The sequence below is a fragment of the Macrosteles quadrilineatus genome, unplaced genomic scaffold (genome assembly GCF_028750875.1).
Source record: "Macrosteles quadrilineatus isolate MER2022 unplaced genomic scaffold, UCM_ALF_1.0 Scaffold_10__1_contigs__length_6754688, whole genome shotgun sequence".
NCBI classification, from domain to species: Eukaryota; Metazoa; Arthropoda; class Insecta; order Hemiptera; family Cicadellidae; genus Macrosteles; species Macrosteles quadrilineatus.
This window is the reverse complement of record NW_026542603.1, coordinates 6,001,958-6,023,123: the sequence shown is the minus strand read 5'-3', so window position 1 is coordinate 6,023,123 and position 21,166 is coordinate 6,001,958. Positions and strand designations below refer to the sequence as shown.

The window sequence follows — 21,166 nt, the reverse complement described above, 5'->3', positions numbered from 1 at the left end:
GTGAGTTCAAAAAACCGAGGACCAAACCCCTGAAGAAGGCTGGAGAGGAACTAGCAGACGTCCTATAACATAGATATGGGTCTGTAGACATTCAGTTGAAGCGGTTTAGCGGTTTGTAGAAGAATGTAATGGGTTGTTGGATGAGCTACGAGGACTCACACTAGAGTTAAAGGAGGAGAGAGCTTCACGAGTTCTACACTGATGACCAGGACGATATACAACAAAACATTTTTTTAAAGAGCTGAGGAAAACTCAGTCTTATGTAGAGGAGCTAGAGAGAATACCTTCAGAGAAGGCTGTGAAGATTAATTTTATGGGGGAAGATTTGTTCTGTCTTTAAATAGACCATTGAGTTTTAATATGTATCAGCTGACTTATTTGATTGTTTTTTTTTATCTATATACATACCTGTTATATCTATATCTATATAGATATATATTTAAATAAATAAATATATATATATTTATATCTATACCTGTTATATCTGTATCTATATACATACCTGTATATATAACAAGTATGGTTGTGATTAGGGCTACTACTATATTAATAATTGGAAACATTATAACAACATTAAGTACCCTTTTAAATTCATTTTAATTAAGAAACATTAATTAAAATGAATTTAAAAGGATACTTAATGTTGTTATAATGTTTGCAATTATTAATACCTGTATATATATAAATACGTGAGCAGTTTTCTTTTCACAGTCATAACTCTATAACGGCTTGGCGGATTTTAACGTTTGATGTGTCAAATTAAAGGTATTTTCACGTAGATGTGCAAATACGTATCAGAGTATTGAGAAAGGGCATCAATTAGTACAGTTAGGGGTAAAGTTAGGGAACGGCGGTGCTATCTGTTGACATTATCAAACAATCAAGCTCAATTCCCTTTGTTTACAACTAAACATATGGACGTAGTTTGAAATAGTTTTTAAGTTTAACCACAGACTTCAGGACTTATTACTTCCAGAGCAAAGCCGGAATTTTATATTTTCATACATCTGTTAACTAAGTCTGGTTCATAAATAAAGATATTCCTAGCAAGACCTGCTAACAAATTGTTTGTAATAGTTGAATTTACTTACCTTACATCGTATTTTACTGAACTATCATGAAGCTTTGGTTACAGTTTGAAGTGATTAAGTTAATGTTTGAAAGTGATTATTCACAGTGAAGTTACCTATTACATTACCATATTATCATGTAATTTACTATGCGTATCAATATTACTTTGTAGTGTTTTCTGTTTAATGGTTAACTTTAGTATTTTATCTCAGTTTAAAATTAAATGCTACCAGTAAGACGAAGAACTGCGAGTGGCTGGAGGGACCCCAAAGTGACCACTTGCATCAACATCCCAATTTGATGGATACAAAGTGGCAGTACTGCTCCGTGGTGATACATCTAACCTCCGACAAATTAACGTTAAATTTGTACATTGTGGTGGCTTACATTTTAAGCAAGAAAAGACTGGATGAGACAGTTAAATTTTTACTCTTTGTTGCAATAAATGAAAGGTTCGTTTACCTCATTTGCAGAATTCATCATACTTTCAGGAACTTATTGTAAACTCCGAATCTGAAAAAAAACAGAGCTGTGAGGCTTGGATCCATAAATTATCTGGATAAAATTAGTCAATTCAATTCCACCTTTGCCATGGTCAGCTCTAAAGCTCATTTTGACGAGAGGGTCACACAGGGGATCCACAATTTTAAGATCCATGACACGTTTTACCACCGAGTAGGTAATCTAATTCCTCAAGAAGGTCATAATCCTAAATACGCACGGATCTATAAGTTCGACATTGGAACCCAACAGCGCATGTAAAACAATTGAAACAAAAAATGCAATGAAAAAATACGTGAGAAATAGGGTTACAATGCCAACCCATTTGCCCAATTTTAAAAACTGTGGCAGAATTTTGTAGAGACGAGAGCTGCGAGGAGTTAGATTCTTATGTGCATGGTAAGAGACAAAAGAAGTAAACCGCGACTTCCCTCGCTACAATGATGCTACCTGTATATATGTCGCAGCTATTTTAAATCTGAAAACAGAGCACCACCTGGCCAAATAAATCTTTGTTTTATTTTCAAATACTAATAGTGTTAAACGTGAATCCGTTCTAGATGCGTTTAAATCCACTCGTATGTTCCCAACCGGAGACTTTGGTTGGGGCACCTAATTCAAACATGCCTAAAACAGAACATATCGTAGAAATAAATTAACTATGCTTTAGTACGTGTCGTACTGGTTGGCGCCAAGAGAGGGATTTAGTTTGCTACGTTAGGCCTGAAAAGCTCACTTTACAGTGTGTGGTTGATATCTACTTTCTTATAGAAGGCACCCGCCTACAGTACATAATAGATAACAAAAGCCGTATGAGAACGGATCTCTATTTAAATATTATTGTACCGTAGATTACTTTTATAATTTTTTACAACATAATATTTTTCATATTTCTATAATCAGTCATAGGAATTACTTTAGAGTGACTCTATGATTGAGGTTTTGCTGTTTATGTTTTTTCTTCTTCATTATTTTATTACAAGTTGCATTTTTGCTCGATTTCGAGCAACAGGTTATCTAGTTGGTATTAAAACAGGGTTTATGTAGTATTGTTTTTATCTTTAAATAACTTACACAGTCCAATACAAACCTGATGGTTTTAGGTGTTTGAAATCAGTCCAATTTTTTTCACGTTATGTAATATGTGACTCACAAACAACATTTTTTTCATTTAGAATATTATGAGATTTTTTCTTGCATTTAAATTTGTATATAGGTTCTTTGAACGCGTTTCCATTTACAAAGAGAATATGATACAATATTTTTAATCTTCCCTTTAAAAAAGCTTAATTATTATATTTGAATCTATAAAACTGGAAATATTTAGTCTCTAGGTCACTATGTACAAAAGTTGTTTTTTTCTTATTAAACCTAGTTATATATTACGTTAATTTCAATATCAAACCCAAAGCTTACAATGATGCTGGGCCCAATCAATAGTTGTATTAACAAGCATACCTAGTTCAAGTAAGCATATCTGTGTTTCAAACAATTCCCCTTAAATGTTACAAATAAAAATTCATTCATTGAGGCAGCGGCGGAGAATCTTGAATGCATATTTTAAACTGGATATGAATCCACAGTGAGTGTAGAAAAAAACCCCTGCTGATGTTTCACACATTATTAGCCTTTTATAACCCAATGATTGTTTTTACAGTTCAAGAAATGGTTTCGGCACATGAAGAATACAAAGTTGGTCTGCATGAAAACACCCTGACATTAGTGACAGTCTACAGATTACCGTCTAATTTGGTTCTGGAATGCTACAAAGCTTCTAAACAGGAAGATTCGACATTTTATTCGGTGTTCTCCGATGCAGGAAAAACCCACGCTGTAACTATTAAAATGTTTGATTGTTCGTCAAAAGATAATTTTTTCAAAATATTATTTGTTGAAAGAATCAAATTTGATGAAAATAATTGGGTGACTGTAGTAGGAAGTCGAAGATCGGAAAATGATGAATGGTGTTCTTACGGTATTACACCAAAAATAAAAAATTATGAGACAACAACACCATTTGATGCTTGGGTCTACTATGACTTCAAGCCTAAGGATGGCCATTGGAATGAGGTAAGGACTTAGTTTTTTGGATTAACGGGTTTCAGACCTCAATTAGGTAGTTAATACTTAGTAATATTACACTTGAACACGAGGAAAACTTAAAAAATCTTGCCAGCTTTACTAGTAGATCGAACTTTATGGTGAATGTCACCGTTGAAACACCTTGACGTCATTCATCTTGTATGTGTTTAAAGTGTTTCTTAATGGTGCGTTTTTTCAGATTTCTGCAGACGCACTTTACACATCGCTTGAAGGTAAGAAATTTGTTGTTTAATTTAAGTTGAATTGTGAGACAGACAAAGTTTAATTGAACTGTGAAAAAAACAAATAACCACGACACATTTCATTAAAGTCGTTCGACTTCGAACGTTTTTTTTTTTTTTTTTTTTTCAGAGGACCCAGAAAGTACATATCCCACCATAACTCAATCCAAAGAAGTTTTAACGAAAACTATACTTTATCAATATAACCTTTGGGGCAAAAAAAATTGAAAATGGAATTTAGGAGTAAAAGATTCTAAATAAACAATTAAGTTAAAACATTAAAAAACTACTATAATTCTTTGGCCATATTTAGTATATGTTTCAAAGACTGTTTATGAACAACTTAGATCAAATTTACAGTAGAGATGACTTCTAATATGTAGGGTGAAAGTATTTCCCGTATAAGCATCTTAATTTGTTTTCAACGTAATAATCAAACAGACCCCCTCCCCCTTTGATTCTTCAGTAGTAAAGATATACGGTAAATTGGTCTTGGCTTATACATCATGTCACGCTATTCCAGAAAAACAGAAGAATTTTGCCTAATCAAGATAAATAGGCAGGTGTAAAGTATGTAAAACATATCAACTACATATTTGACACAGTTTCAAAGTAATGTAACAGCAACAGCGGTAATGTGTAACAAATATCAAGCTTTGTATGAAATAAACCTCTATATATTTCATTGTTATTTTTATAATTATTCTGATCTTAACTAAGTTTAAACAATAGTAATTACGAGGGACAGATGTTTTAAAATACAATGTTTAATGGTATATAAATTATTTATAAAAACTAGGTTACAAAACTCTTCAGGGGGTGGGGATTTTAGTAGACTGTGAATCAAAAGATTTCTTTTAGGCCTAATGTAAAATTCAATAAAATAATTTGGAAACAATAACAATAACTTAATTTAGCCAGATTTTGATTCTGATTATTTTTTTCTTTCCTTTTGTTGATGTTAATGAAAAGGAGGTAGGTCTAGTCCCAAAATAGATGCTGATGAAGTCTATATTATTAATTAATAATTAAATGGAATTTTCTCAACAATCTTCTTTAAATAATCTTTCTTCTGGATAATAGGCATAATTCTTCTTTCTTTATTTCCCTTTAGTTTATAATTTGAATTACTTTTTAATTTAATTTAGCACAACTAAGTTAAAATATTAACTGATTATCTCTTCTTCATGGAAACCTTATCTGCACTGTTCATTGTTGACAATCATTTCTTTACTTTTTATGCGGTGGGGCACACGGAAGATTTCTCAGGTGCCGTTTGACACTTTGACGTCACTAACTGACTAACTGCTGACGTCACTAACTGCTGCGTCTGAAGAAACAGACAATTGTATAATTTGTCTATTATTAAATTAAACTGTCATAACCTAACCAAACTAACCAAACGTGCTGATAGTGAAAAAATCGAATGAAGGTTTACTAATCTAAAAAATAGTTTTGTTAATAAAATAAAATTATAAATGCCAAAATTCAATTTTTCAATTTTTCAATTATAAAATGAAACTGTCATAACCTAACCAAACCAACCAAACTTGCTGATATGAAAAAATTGTTGACAAAAAGCTAGTGCTTCCAGCGGGATTCGAACCCGGTACTTTAGGAAGGTACATCAGCCCGACACGCTATCCACTACACCACCGAGGCCGATAGCTCACCCGTATCGTTGCGGTAATGGTGTTCCCTCAAAGTGACGTCAGCAGTTATTGACAAACGGCACCTGAGAAATCTTCCGTGTGCCGTTTTGACTTTCTATGGGGTTCACACATTTAAAACATGTGTTGAAATTTGTTTGTAATCTTGAACCCAGCTACATGGTATTTTAATTGTAGAGGTAGTTTGTAATAATAATTTTGATAAGCCAATGAATAAATTATGATTAAATTATATATATGTCGAGACAATATGGTTTTACTAATATTAACACAGGTTATTTGGGGAAATCTAGGCAAATAAATTGTTAAAAATGTTTTATAAGATAAACATGACCAAATATTAAAAATATAAACAAAATTTAGTTTGGAATTTAATTAATGACGATATTTACAAACATTGGTTTTTGAGTCATTACATGTAATAGTGATAATTTATTATGGCTAGAGGTAGAAAATAAACATAAAAATACTAAGTGTTTCACATAAGTTTAACTTTTCAGTTACAGCCAAAAACATAAAAACATCCTATGATTTCCTGCCTGAAGCCGAACCAGTTGCAAGATATCTATCATTAGAGTCGAAATACACTTTGGAAGATTACAAGTTTCTGGAATGCTATTTAGAAAATGAACGACGACACGTTGGAGTTATAAAGTCTTCGAAAAATAAAGTTATAGTTTCAATAACAGGTTTTCCCTGCAAGTCGAATTCGGACTTGGATATAAAATCGTATATACATTTCGTATATAACAAAAGAGAGAGAGAAAATTACGTTACGATAGGAAGTCGTGAAACTGCCGAAGACCATTGGTTCTGCTACAATATGTGTTTGGATTGCCAAACACGGACGAGAAAACACAAGACTTACATCTTGGGATGTGAACCCGACATTGAAAATATTGTTAAGTGGTCACAGGTGAGTTTTAGGATAATGTTTAGGCACTCTATATCTAAGTCATACGGAGGATTTTTCCTTCTAAAATTCCCATATGTTTATCCTAAAATCGAGTGAAGCGTTGCGCTTTATGAATTCACAACAGTTATAAGCGACTCAATCATAGCCTCCTGGAGTACAAGGCCGTGGCGAGACCAAAGCGGCAACGTCGCAGTCTCGGCCTACCAACTACCACTACAGCTGTTGCACTATTCATAATGAAATTTCTGTTCAATGTTTAGGATTCTACGTTTGTTATAACTATCATTACCATGGTATAGCATCCGCGGCTGTGTGAATTGGCGCGTAGCTAGCGTGACCAGCGATGCCGCCGTGGCGTACATCCAGCCATGCACTCCACGTGCGGTGGGACCTTAATGCCATGGTCTTGTATTAGAGCACAGAAAACGTACTACTAGTACGTTTTCTGTGATTAGAGGCAGCTACCATTCCAGTATTGTAAGTGATGAGTACAGTATAACATTTTCTGTTTGAATGTTAATGTTGCAATACACTGAAGTCATGCTATTTATGTTACTCTATATTTTTGTTCTACATAACGCACTTTCCACTTGTTGATTTCCTTAAATTTGAGTCGTAACTAAAATGTGTTTTTCAGGCTGCCGTCCCTTGGAAACGAGTTGATGACACAAGTACGTGAGGAGAAACAATAATTTTATCAATATTTATTTCACTAATTACTTAATATATTGAGTAAAACATTTTTATAAAATAATCTTAAGCACCGTATTCAATAATTAAAATAACCTTTTGAAAGAAACAGTTCATGGTATCGTAAAATGGGTAACTAAAATCTTGTGGTAGGCCTAGTGTTGTACAATGAAACATTTTCAATATTCTCAAAAAGAGTTTAAGATTAATACATGTTGGAGATTCGCCAAGTAAAAGTACTGGTAGTAAAAGTTTAAGTAATATGTTTTGATCCGAATCGCTCGCCATATAAACCCATTATTAATGTTAAATATAGTTTTAATCTTTTAGTTGTAAGATAAACAAATTTTAGTGTGATTTTGTGGTAACTTACTATAAACAAATAGCTTTGGTTTAAGAAACATCGTTAAGTTTTAGGAATGTACTAACCTCATTGCGTTTAAATAAAAATAGTGAGTTTCATCTGAGATACTTCAGACGTGGATTACAATCAAATAAAATGTTTCATACAATTATGAAATATAGAACAACCTAGAATAGGTCTAGAAACTTTTTACCCCTTGTATTTTTTATGTCTTACCTTCACATCCTTAGGACGCTTTATTCTAGCCTGGAACTGTTCTCAAGCATTACTTCAGGCTACTCCAAGAGGGTCGCGTTGTTATCACATAGATTACAATCAAATGATTGATGGATTGAACCCGTGACCTCGGGCTCCGAAGCTCCGCGCTCATCGATTGGACCAGTTCTCTCGCCATCTCATGATAATACAATGAGTACAACCAGTAAATAAAGAAGTAAATAAGGATGCTGTTAATAACCACAGTATAATACAAATATCCACAAACTATCTTCCAATTGTTCAATACCAATCTGTATTGGTTCAATACAGTCACCTAGTTAAAATCCGTCGTGGACCTGAAACCGGCTACAAATAATATCCATGCTGGTATAAGAACTGTGATGGAAGACATAACTTTCCTGTACTCTTCTATAGAGTTTAATGACCGGTCCAAAGCGACAATTACAAATAAAGATAACATATTTGCTAAAGACACACCACAACATCACACTTGGTAGTTACACAATTATATATAGCCTGTAATTCTGTCAAACACAATGTTTTTGTATCATAATTGTTGTAGATTTTTAGCGAATTTCCCATATAGAGAATAAGCTATTACCGTAGTACTCATGGTAAGACCTGGACCCGGGACCGATTTATTTTTTTTTCATTTTGAGGTCCCTAGAGGTTAAAAAACACCATCCGTTCAAATTCATATACCCGGCGGGGGTATTAAGTAGTTATATTGGCCTGAGCTACTTTGTAAAACTGTTGTTGTACTGAAAGACGCTCGGAAAAAGGCATTTCTATTTATTTATTTTTTTTAACCACAATACCACACTTGATAGATACACCACTACACCACACTTGCTATATACACCACAATACCACACTTGATAGATACACCACTACACCACACTTGCTATATACACCACAATACCACACTTGATAGATACACCACTACACCACACTTGTTATATACACCACAATACCACACTTGATAGATACACCACTACACCACACTTGCTATATACACCATAATACCACACTTGATAGATACACCACTACACTACACTAGTTATATACACCACAATACCACACTTGATAGATACACCACTACACCACACTTGCTATATACACCACAATACCACACTTGATAGATACACCACTACAACACACTTGCTATATACACCACAATACCACACTTGATAGATACACCACTACACCACACTTGTTATAAACACCACAATACCACAGTTGATAGATACATTACAATACCACACTTGGTATCTATGATTTTTTTTTGAAAAAATCACAGTTTAAAAAATCTAAATAAAAAAATTAGACACCTGGAGATATCATGAATTAGTACCTACAAAAACAAATTTTCCCACTATAGCACTTTTGGTGTTGTCTATAGCCTATACACATCCACGTATACAGAAAGACACATACACGCACACACAATGACAAGCATAACTTCGAAAACCACTTTTTTGGTGTTATGGGGGCCCAAAACAGGGGTAAGGGTACACAGAAAGAACGATCACGGTCCAAAAAACGAATTTTTAGATTATGATGGCTTTTGAAAGCTATGACGTAGATGTATGACCATGTGTAAATGTTTCAATGAATATTCGATCAGGGTCCTCGTTATTCACGTTTGAAGTTTTAGTACACAGAGAAGTAACGATCAGGGTCACCAGCGAACAGAGAAGTATCAGTCATAGTCCAAATGACTCAATCAGCTGCTCAGCGCTCAAGTCACCAGTCGCACGAACCTAACCCTACTTTTAGTAGTGCAGTCACTCCAGTCAGTCTGATGTGTTGGTGTGTTGGTGTGTTGGTCTTATATGAGTGTTGGTTTATTTGCTTAACAGTGTTTTAAGATTATTTCTTGTGGCAATGAGGGATGAAGTGAGTGATGAAGGTGAAGATAGAAGTGTTAGTGAGAGTGTCTCTATCAAAAAGCGGAAATATAGAAGTATGTTCGAAGCCTCTAAAAAACTGAGAAATTCAACCTACGAAACTGGCGTTGACTGTCACTGTTCCTCGCTACAAATGTTTCGAAAATGTTTCACAAGAAGAGAGGGGTGCCTTAATTCGACATTTTAATGATTTAGCGGATAGGAATGCCCAAAATGCGTACTTATCAGGTATGGTTAGTGTTAAGACGATTAACCGTAGACGACCCAGGCAGGCTGAACAGGATGAAAAATTAAATAATTTTTCATATTCCTACAAAGTAAGAGTTAGTAGGGACACTTGCTTGGCAGAAGTGCCTGTTTGTTATAAGGGCTTTTTATCGATATTTGGTATTACAAACCGACGTCTTCAAACTATTAGAGATTCACTTGCATCAACTGGATTAGCACCTATTGATAAACGTGGCAAACACAAAAACAGGGGGAAAAACAAACTATCACAAGAAACGTACAATGCAATGGATGATTTTTTTAAATCCCTAAAGGGACGTAAAGCTCACTACAGTTTGAAAGATTCGAAAAAATTGTATCTTTCTGAGCACTTAAACTACAAGAAATTGTTGGAACTTTTTTTACAGAAAAACATTGGTATTGAAATTTCGTATTAAAAGTTTAGGCAATATGCTCAAAACAACTATAAATTTGCCTTCGGCCATCCTCGTTCTGACACAAGCAGCACATGTGATGCTCAGAAAGCACAGGAGACAAAAATTCAGACACTTAAATGTAATGCAACCGATTTGAATGAAATTAAAAAACTAGATGAGCAACTGAAAACTCTAAAAACTGAAATGGAGTTACATAAAAGAAAAGCAGACAGTTTCTATGCGGAAAAAAATCAGCTAGGAAGCGTGCAATGAAAATTAAAGAATTTGAAGCAATCACAATGGATTATGGCAAGAATCTTCCTATTCCAAATATATCTACAGGGGAAGTTTACTACAAATGACAACTAAGTGTTTATATGTTTAACATTCATATTCTTTCAAATGGCACATCTGTATTTTATACGTATGACCAAACTATAGCTAAAAAGGGAAGTGATGATGTAGCTTTGCAGATGTACAGTTTTTTCATGAACATTCTAAGCCCTGATGTCCGAGAAATCCACATTTTTTGTGACTCGTGTGGAGGGCAAAATAAAAATAAGACTATTATAAAGTTTTTACACTATGTAACAGTAGCTCTGAAAAGGTTTGACAAGATCACAGTAACATACCCGATCAGAGGACACTCATACATGGAGTGTGACAAAAATGTCGGACTCGTAAATCAAAAAACCCCTGCGGAAACACCAGAAGACTGGCGAAATGCAATCGCTAGCGCAAGAGTGAAGCTTAGTCCTTTTATTGTTGTGGATTGTAATAAGGAAATGTTTTATGCTTGGGAAAAGGCTTTGGCTACTAACTACCAAATGAAGTTCAACGCAGAAACCTGTCCTATCAAACAGATGATATTCAGATCTGAAAACACGCAGACAGTCCAGAATCGTGATACATACAATGGTGCTTTTAGCTCCACAGCTATCGTCAAGAAAGGACAAAATAAGAAGAATAAAAATGAACGACCGTGCCACCTACAAGAAGTACAGCTTGAAAAAGCGTATGATGGACCGATTCCTTTGTCAAACGAGAAGATTAATGACCTTCAATCTTTAAAACGGTATTGCAGACAAGAAGCTCAGGATTTTATAAACTCACTTCACCACCAACGGCCAGGCAACGTTGGAGAAGATGACGAAGCAAGAAACAGTGATTTTTAAAGTTAAGATTAGGTATTGTTTAGTCTTTAGTAAAATCAGGAATGTATATTATTAGATTTAACAATATTTTATTGTATTTCAGATTTAAGACTCGAGCAAAAGAAGACAAATAGTTCCCAAGCTTGTGCTTAGCAAGTTAACCTTCAAACATTAATAGGTCTTCTTGCAATAACTTTTATATAATTATTTCATTTGTATATTTCATTAAAAACAATTTTTATTTTATAATATTAAGTTAATGTTTCAATTTAACATTTTTAAGATTAAACTCTTTACTAAACTGGTTTTATTATTTTTACTCCATACTCAAATAGATTAAATCCAGAGTAATAACGATCAGAGTCCATGCCATGATACAATAAAACTTTTTTTGGGAGGTTTAATATGGAGATACATTTCATAATGTACTTTACTTTTACAAACAGATAGTACTCCAAAGTAATACATATGCAAAAGTAAACTTAAAATTAATAGTTAAGAAAGTATAATGTTTTAAACTTTTAAAACGCTCTCCTGAAAAATATTGGTTTTTGGACTGTGATCGATCTTTCTGTGCACCCTTCGTATATATCCACTCAAAACTCAAACTCGACCATTTTGATGAAAACAATACTTTATCCGTATCCACCACACTATTCAATATTCTTAATTATAGGAGGGAAAGTAAAAACGTATAATTAATATTTATAACTCATTCATCTTTCTTACAGGTTTTGATGATGAAGACGTCATTAGTAATTATTACTACCAACCACAAGATTATAATATTATAATTATGCATCCGTCCAAAACTGGCTTTGTACTCAGAAATTCGTTTGGAACACATTTTTCACCCATAGTTTTAAAAGATTTGAATGACATTAAAAAAGTATACATGGGATTCTTTGAAGGAAAAAAAGAAACAAAGGGATATGATTACATTGATTGTGAAAATAGATCGTGTATAGAACAGCTGACGAGAGATGACAAGAAAATTTGGCTCTTTTTTTACGAGTTTGGTCAAAGGGCATCGTACCGTTACTCCTATTTCGTGGTAAGTGTTACCTCTTACTCTTTTAGTTAGGACACCAAAGCACTTTTCATGCGTATAGAAATGGGAATATGAAAGGATGGAGAATGGAACGGTCATTGATTTGTCATTTTAGCAAATTTCTTAAATTGGGAATAGATACACTTGATTTTAGTATGATTCATATTGTTGATTTTGGAATATCACTATGCTATCTATTCCCAATTAAAGAAAGTACGGCACAGCAGATTTGCATCCCAAGCAAAGTTTGCTTTAGTCTACTTTTGAATAACGATCTTACATGGATACGTAGATAACACTTTAGCTTAGAATGGAAATATGTTAAGAATAGTTTTGCCATTGGTGTAGCTAACCTCAACGTTTTTACATTTGTATTTACTGAGTTTAATCCTGTTTCAGAAATACGAAGACAAGGAAGGTTGTCAGTCTATAATAGATAGTGAGTAGTCCTAATTATTTAATTAACTATATTTGAATACATACTAACACTTAACATGAACTCTATAAGCATGAAATTTAACGGTAGTGTAACAAGTTATTGTAAAGATATTAAGATGGAATGCATAAAACACGGAGTATGAACAGTAATTTGGAAAAGGACATTTTGACTGACCAAATAAGTGAAACTTTGTTTTGCACAGATTATAGTATAGAAAGCCTTACTTTGGTGCGCAGTTTTTACTTTGGCACACAACAGTATTCCAACGAAACAACACAAAACAGTGTGCTTTTATTATGCATGTAATCCGTGTACGCTTGAAAATAAGTTGGCAACTAAGAGGTTAGAGATATTATAGGTTGATATATAGGTTAGAGATATTACGACTACGATCAGCTGGTGCAGCGTTTCCCAATTCGTTCGGATTTAACCTAACGTAATACGTGTTGAACGGTGTTTGAAAAACTAAGTAAATGACAAACCATAAACAATAAAATTACTAAAAGTTACTATTAAATTAATTTAATTAATTGGTTTTGATGAAATTTGGTTTGGGAAAATTTAATTTGTAACACGAGTGCAAACTGCCTTTGCTGCACTCGAGAAACTTTCCACACTCGCCTACGGCTCGTGCGTAAACATTTCTCTCGCCCACTAGTTACACAAATAACTATTTCGATTATTATATAAAACATTTTGGAATCCATACAATATGAGTTTAGCGATGTTTGTTTTGTAACCGGACTTATATAGTAGTTCCAACAGTATTGTATACCATATAGCGAAGTAGTCATTACCGTAGGTGGCACGGTAAGACCCTTACCCAGGATTCATTTTGATGTCCCTAGAGGCCAAAAACACTATTCGATCAAATTTGTATGTATGTATACATGTACATAATTTATACATACCTACATTTATATTTATATACGTCCGTGAACCCGAAAACTTGAGTAATTTTTTTCGGATTTTGATGAAATTTGGCTTGAAGGTGTTAGGTGGGATAAACTTGAATGAGTTCGCCAATTTAGCATGATCGGGCTATTGCAACAGGGTTTTACGGGGTGTTTTTTGGGTAAAAATTGGGTTTTCACATTTTAAACACTTAAAACTAAAAATTTCCCAACTCCTTCTTTAAAATTTTTAAATAGCTAAAAAACAAATAATTTAGTATATTGAAGTGTTTTTTACGGTTATTGGTTACGAAGAAAATTTTATAAATCGTTTATATAAAATTACCATGTTATTCTTATGGGGAATAAGTAAACTGTGGAGTTTGCTTGTTTATGGATATATTTTGTTAAAACTTGGCAAATTTATATTTTATACTAAGCTATTCATATTTCACAAAAAAACACTTTATCCTCACTGTAGCAGCAAACCTAGGAACTTGTTAAACATAATGTTATTTAAATAGATTTAATTGAAAATCAAACCAGGCAAATGGAAATTCGCTTAGTCTGTAGGTTTGCTGCTGCGGGGGTATTTTGTACTTCAAATGATCAGGTAATCATTTAAATTTAAAATATCAATACATGCAACATAAATATAAATGGTAAATGTTTTGCCTCTGATGTACTAAGTCAAGGTTTTGTTATCAGGAAAGAAATTAGGAAAAGGCAAAACATTTGGACACGAGCTATGTTCTGATGAGGATATCACGACTTACACCACAAACTTCAACCCAGGACTCACAATGCGTTGTTGCACAAAGGAAAACACAGCTGTTGTTGAAAATGATTTCTTGACATTGAAGGACTTTGATTGTTCAAGTAAGGTTAACATAAAGAATTTACTCATGTTTACCTCCAGCGCGGAGAAAGTAAACAAGGAACTAATTTATGGAGTAAGAAAAGGAGACAAAGTAGTGTGTTGGCACAATATGGTCAGAACTAAAGAAAAACTTTATACTAATGTTCTCATCAACTACAAACCTGAGGTTGATCCACCGCATCAGTGGTACGAGGTGGGTAACCATTTTGTGTTTAAAACACGTAGGCGAATGTTACTCGTGAACCCGACCAATGTGGACATTTTCTCTGTACACATAAAATATTCTTTCATATTATTTTTAGCGAATTTCCCTATAGGGAAGTAGCTATTACCGTAGGTCTCATGGTAAGACTTAGGCCCGGGACCAATTTACTTTTTCATTTTGATGTCCCCAGAGGCCAAAAACACCATTCGTTCAAATTTTTTAGATATATATATATAGATTTATATATATATAACTCTTTAAGAGTTCGAATGTCAGGCCATCGTTTTGATGTGGTACATGAAGACAAGAGAAAACCAATCTATAATCATGCCGCTCACCACAACCAAAATTTTGAAGGCTGCTATACCCTTAAAGCCCTTCACAAAGTAAACCCACATCAAATACCTAAATGCAACCAACTGGTTTTAAGAAATTCTGAATTGGCTCACCAGTTGGTACTGAAAACAAAGTTCCCCTCTGGTTTAAATTTAAGATAGTAAAAAGGTGATTCAACTCAGCTGAATTTTAATTTTCCTTTAGGCTGATTTTATTATTTTCTTTGATCTGTACTCAATCATATGTTCTCAAATTAAACTACTGTATTTGTAAACAGTTCATATTTATTATTTGTTCATCTTTACATTTTTCATTCTCTTTGCTTGAAAACGTTTGTATTAAACGAAAATTTGCAATGTTTCATGTTTCATTTATCATAAACTCTATCAAGATCTCCTCAAGAATATATATAGGTACCCATATATATATATATATATATATATATATATATATATATATGTGTGTGTGTGTGTGTGTATATATATATATGTCCTCGAACACGATAACTTGAGTAATTTTTATACGATTTTGATGAAATTTGGTTTGAAGGTGTAAGGCGGGATAAACTTGAATGAGTTCGCGATCCAGCATTATCGGACCATGGGAACAGGGTTTTATGGGGTAAAAATGGGTTTTTCTCATTTTTGAACCTCAAAACATAAAATTTCCCAATTTTTCTCTAAACCTTCTTAAAGAGCTTAAAAAAAAAAAACAATTCAGCATATCAAAGTGTTTTCATATGGTTATTAGTTACGGAGAAAACTAAAAAAATTGTAAATTTAAAATTCCCATGTTTTTCTTAAGGAGAATGTTGTAAAATGTTGTAGTTTGCGTGTTTATGGATATATTTTGATCAGACTTGGCAAATATGTTAATTTTGTACTAAGCTATAATTATTTTACCTAAAAACACACTTCCTTGTAGCAGCAAACCTATGTACTCGTTACGCCTAATGTTATTAAAATAGATAAATTGAAAATCAGTTTAGCCAAATGGAAATTCGCTTGGACGGCAGGTTTGCTGCGGCTGGGGTATTTTTCATTATTAGTAATTTTTAGCAACGTATTCTTCGCCATTTATGTAATGTGATACACACATGTTATACACAGGCTAACCCTCATGTTATACTGGACATTTATTTTAAAACGCAACCCAAATGAAAAGTACCTTAAGATGCGTTTTAACGACAAAACATCCTTACATGTTGGTATCCCAGTTTTTTGTACTTCATTTTCAATCAGCTGATATGCATTTTTGCATAGTTATATGAGTTTTAATGTAATTAAGAATTGGTTGTGAATAAGTCTCGAAGTGTGGATTTCGCATGCTCAAAAAAAATGTATTGCACATTAAAAGTAAATCATTGGCATTATGCCAAGATAGGCTTGAAGTTAAGTTTGCAATTGCAATTCCAGTTCCTGAAAAAAAAACAATCGTTTTTATAATTTTCAAAAACTAACAAAATCAGTTATGGAAAAAACAAAAAACGTAAACCTATATGCATACTCTATTTGAGCTTGCGAAAACACCACGTTGAGTCTTATTTACGACAATATAATTCAATAACTCTAAAATCCATGAGTAACTACGCACCAATTTCATAAAGTTGATTAGTAATTAATTCAAGAATACAGGGATACCAACATGTAAGCTGTTTTTTTTCGGTAAAAGGTGTCTTGATGTAGTTGTGATTATTTAGGTTGCATTAAAAAACATCCTGTATATGTGGTAATAAATTCCGTGTTACATTTTAGCTGAATTCGGTTAAGAATTGTATAAACAATAGTTACGAAAAAATATTACTAATGTTTAGTTACAATAATAATCAATCATTGATACTGAAAGTTTTCTAATAAAGTTAATTGTTTCAGGAGGATTCAAACAATTGCCCTTTCGACACAAGTAAGTTTGTTAAGATTACTTGCTTATTTTAAAGATGGAGGAGGGGATTGCGGCTTTTTAAGCCGGGTTTTCATGTTACATGCCAGTTAATGAGACAAGTTTCGGAAGACAACTGACTGGCATGAAATTATTGGCTTCGTGTAAACACATTTGCCTTGCCAACTGCCCTCACAATTGCCCCAAAATTCAGTTGTCTCCGAGAGTAGACTGAGGACAATGAGCTGGGCCCAGCGAGGCCCCCACCACCCGAAAACCCAGTTGTCGCGACCATTAGCGCTGTGTAAACGGTGTTGGCCAATAGCGCTGTCTTGTCTTTTGGTAGTTGTATACTAATTCACTTTCAAATGCCTAGGCAATTGTTGGCCATGTGTGAACAGGTTCTCGTTCAACTTGACAAGCTTACGACAAGTCCGCAAAAACGCGATGACGATTGGTTAAGACAATTGTCTCGCCTACTGGCTTCGTGTAAACCCGGCTTTGCTATGCTAGGCCCTGTTGACTGAGGCTTTTCAACCAGGGTAGGGTTCCATAAGTAGTTTTACCCTCGAGAAGGGTGTTATTATACTAGGGAACCATCAAAGTCGTTTGTTATCAATTATTTTTAACCAGAATATAGTCATATCAGTTATTTTTTGGAAGGACATTTGATAGACGAAAGTTATGTTTTGCAGGCTTGTTTTAATTCTAATAACTGGAACAGATATTTATAAACCTGCCAATAAGTTTTATTCGTTGTTAAATATATTTTGCAACCTACTTTTTAATGCTTCTTAAAGTACGGACTATTTCACCCTCCTACTAATTCGGACTAATTAAACACCTAATATTTAATTATTTGAAAACTAAACGCAGTTATTATCTTTTATCCCATGTCAATAGATGGAAGTTTTATGGAATCTTCTTCACTTAACTTGGGAAACGGCTTATTCCACTGAATAAGCAAAAAATAAAAACTGAATAAGCGGCTTGAAAGAAAAATGTATAATAATATTCTGTATACCTAATGAAACATATTTTGTAAAATGGTGATTGCCGTATGTACGAATAAATAAATAAATAATTTTACTTAAAACCCAATTGAAGAAACCTCATTTATTTGTGTTTTCCTCGGGTTACGCCTGTTTACTTATTGAGCGTCAAATTGTTATACTGCACTTGAGCAATTGTTAACATACACCTCCTTTAACTTCGTACTGACTTGGACAACATTCAATAAAATCTAGTGATTCGCTTATATCCTGTTTTCCGTCATGGTATTATGGATTTCAAAAGAATGGGTTATGGTTACCTAAATTTTACTGTTTTATATTTTGAAATAAATATGGTTTACCACATTGTATGCAATTTGCTTTGTAGTGGTTGATGTTAAATGATTCGAAGCAATATCTGAAGTAACACATTCCTCCCTTTTTCCTGGGGTTACATAATTCAATTATTTAGTTATTTTATTTATTCCCTTACATTTTTCTACCTTGTCAATGAGTTAACCAAGCATTCACTCTATCAGGCCTACACAAAATCTCAAGTGTAACTAAGAAAATGCATCACTGAACAACGTTGTGTAGGCCTAATCTATTCCCAAATAATACATTTTCGTTTGTTTTTTTTTTAGAGAAGGACATACTTTTTAAGAAAGTACCTGAACTCAAGAACACACAAGAATCGAGCAATAAGAAAATAACATACTTAGCCATGACGAAAAAATTCGCAGTAAAGTTAGAATGCTACGAAGACAATGACGGAAAGTTTTATTCTTCAGAAATCCTACTGAGAGGAGAAGATTTGGTTTTATTTTCCGTTGAAGTTAAACGATTGGAATGTTCATCTAAAAGCGATCTTCAAAAGTTGCACGTGTCTTCATGGAAAGGACTCTCTGAAGATTACTTGTCTGTTGGAATCCAGGTTGGGCCGAGGTGGTGTCGTTACGACGCATGCGTCACTTGCAAGTCGCAAAACTTCAGACTTAACATTGACGAAGCTAAGCCAAAGGAGGAAACGAGGTGGTCAGAGGTACGAAATCTGAACAACGTTGTTGAGTAGATAAGGATACACGCTCCAAAATGGTAGCCCGTCAAATGTTGTGGAAAATCAATGGTAATATTGGTTCGTAATGGTAATATTGGCTACCATTTTGGATAGAGAAGAGATAGCGAACTCTGGTTTTCACCATTCTTTAAGTTTTTGTAAACACTTCAAAATGAGGTGTCGCTTGATGGGGGTTTACATTTAAAAAGTTTTGAGTTGCCCCCCAAATCCCATAAGGGGTTATGGGGGACGCTCAACAATTTTACAATCATAAAATAAAACTTCCTTCTAAGGTTGCATGACCACCAAAAGGATATCTCTGTATATTTACTTAGAAAAATATTAGAGAGGGGGCTCTTGACTTTGTATTCACCCGGTATAAATATACCTAGTCAACTTAAACCAAGAATTAATCAAGCAGCAAGAATATTAGAACAGAAACGGCATTTGACGTCACTAGCCCGGATGCAAATATGTTTGTATTATCGCTCAAACCATACGTTTTGTTATTATTGGTTCAAGCTAATGACATAATTGATTTATGTTTACGAGCCATACATTTTACTATTACAGTTTACTATTATTATCCGTGATAACAGTTACAATCATTCCTTAAAGTCAACAGCTGTTCTTATGCCTTTTTTGTTCATGTGTAAAATACTGCTTCCAAGGATTACATTGAAATTTTGAGAGCCTGTAGGCGGATTCCATAGAGAATTTGTTTAACGCCATATCGATTTTAGCACTCACTGATATAGTCTTTATCGCCATGCGAAATTTGAAAATAATTGCTTCAGCCGTCTAGGCGGAGTTTGCGTATTACGAAATGCACGAGAGTTGACGACTAATAGTCTAGGCATATTAGGAAAGTTAGCAGAAAGTTTAGGTACAGTCCTAATCATCACTTTTCTTTATGTTTTTTGGGTCGCTGAACACGAATATGAGGTTTGCTGACAGATATTTTGCCCGGAACATTGGTTATTTTGTGAAAAACCTTAAAATTTGGGCACTTTTTTTGGTTATTCGGGCAAATCTCGGTAAGTATGGGTTTTTGAGAAAATCCTGCTTTGTAAAATTAAAGATGACTAAATTTACTACAAGTTTCCTATATAATGTTTGTTTCTACGACGAACCGTTTCGCCACTAGAGCACACTAAAAATGGCCAGAAGTACAAAAAATTAAAAACATTGCTAAATGCTACCGTTTTACATTACGTTTCCATGGAAACAACCCATGTTACGATAATTTTAACTATTTATTCATGATAACAAACTGAAACACACTTAAAAATACCCCCGCCGCAGCAAACCTGCAGACTAAACGAATTTCAATTTCCCTGATTGGATTTACACTAAAATGTCTCCTTAGTAATATCACATTTATTCCCTATTTAAATAAAAGTTTGACGAGTACTTAGGTTTGCTGCAACCGGGAGGGCAAAAAGGTTTTTTTTGTAAAATGTAATAATTTAGTATGAAATGAATCCATTTTCCAAATTTGATCAAAATATGTTCATAAACAAGCAAACTACAACAATTTACTTAGTCCTTATAAGAATAACATGGGCATTTTAAATTTACAAATTTTTGGAATTTTCTCCGAAACCATTAGGCGCATAACAAAGCTTTAACTTAAACGCTTAAACTATTTGCTTTTTAAGCTCTACAAAATGGTATGGAAAGAAATCGCAGCCATTTTTTTTAGTTTATATGGTCAAAAATAGGAAAAACCCATTTTTACCCTATAAAACCCCCCATAAATCCCTGTTCCCATAGTCCGATGTAAAACCAAAAATAAAAATAACCCCTAACCGTTTTACAAAGGTTTTACATTGGGTTTCCATGGAAACAACCCATGTTACGATAATTTGAACTATTTATTCATGATAATGAACTGAAACACACTTGATAAATCTAAAATCTATGCCAAGATGTATGACTGACTTGCTGGAACATTTCCTGTTCCCACAAA

General features: G+C 33.8%; 1 protein-coding gene across 1 annotated transcript in view; it reads left to right on the top strand.

The window, feature by feature from the left end:
• LOC129004634 (uncharacterized) overlaps nucleotides 1-21,166 on the top strand; it is a 171,319-nt gene that overhangs the window by 46,436 nt on the left and 103,717 nt on the right. The window contains exons 7-15 of the mRNA XM_054433182.1: nucleotides 3,230-3,642; nucleotides 3,854-3,887; nucleotides 6,067-6,482; nucleotides 7,120-7,153; nucleotides 12,195-12,517; nucleotides 12,914-12,953; nucleotides 14,555-14,919; nucleotides 17,139-17,169; nucleotides 18,782-19,179. Of these exons, the coding sequence (XP_054289157.1) occupies nucleotides 3,230-3,642; nucleotides 3,854-3,887; nucleotides 6,067-6,482; nucleotides 7,120-7,153; nucleotides 12,195-12,517; nucleotides 12,914-12,953; nucleotides 14,555-14,919; nucleotides 17,139-17,169; nucleotides 18,782-19,179 (2,054 nt within the window). The remainder of the gene's footprint in view (nucleotides 1-3,229; nucleotides 3,643-3,853; nucleotides 3,888-6,066; nucleotides 6,483-7,119; nucleotides 7,154-12,194; nucleotides 12,518-12,913; nucleotides 12,954-14,554; nucleotides 14,920-17,138; nucleotides 17,170-18,781; nucleotides 19,180-21,166) is intronic.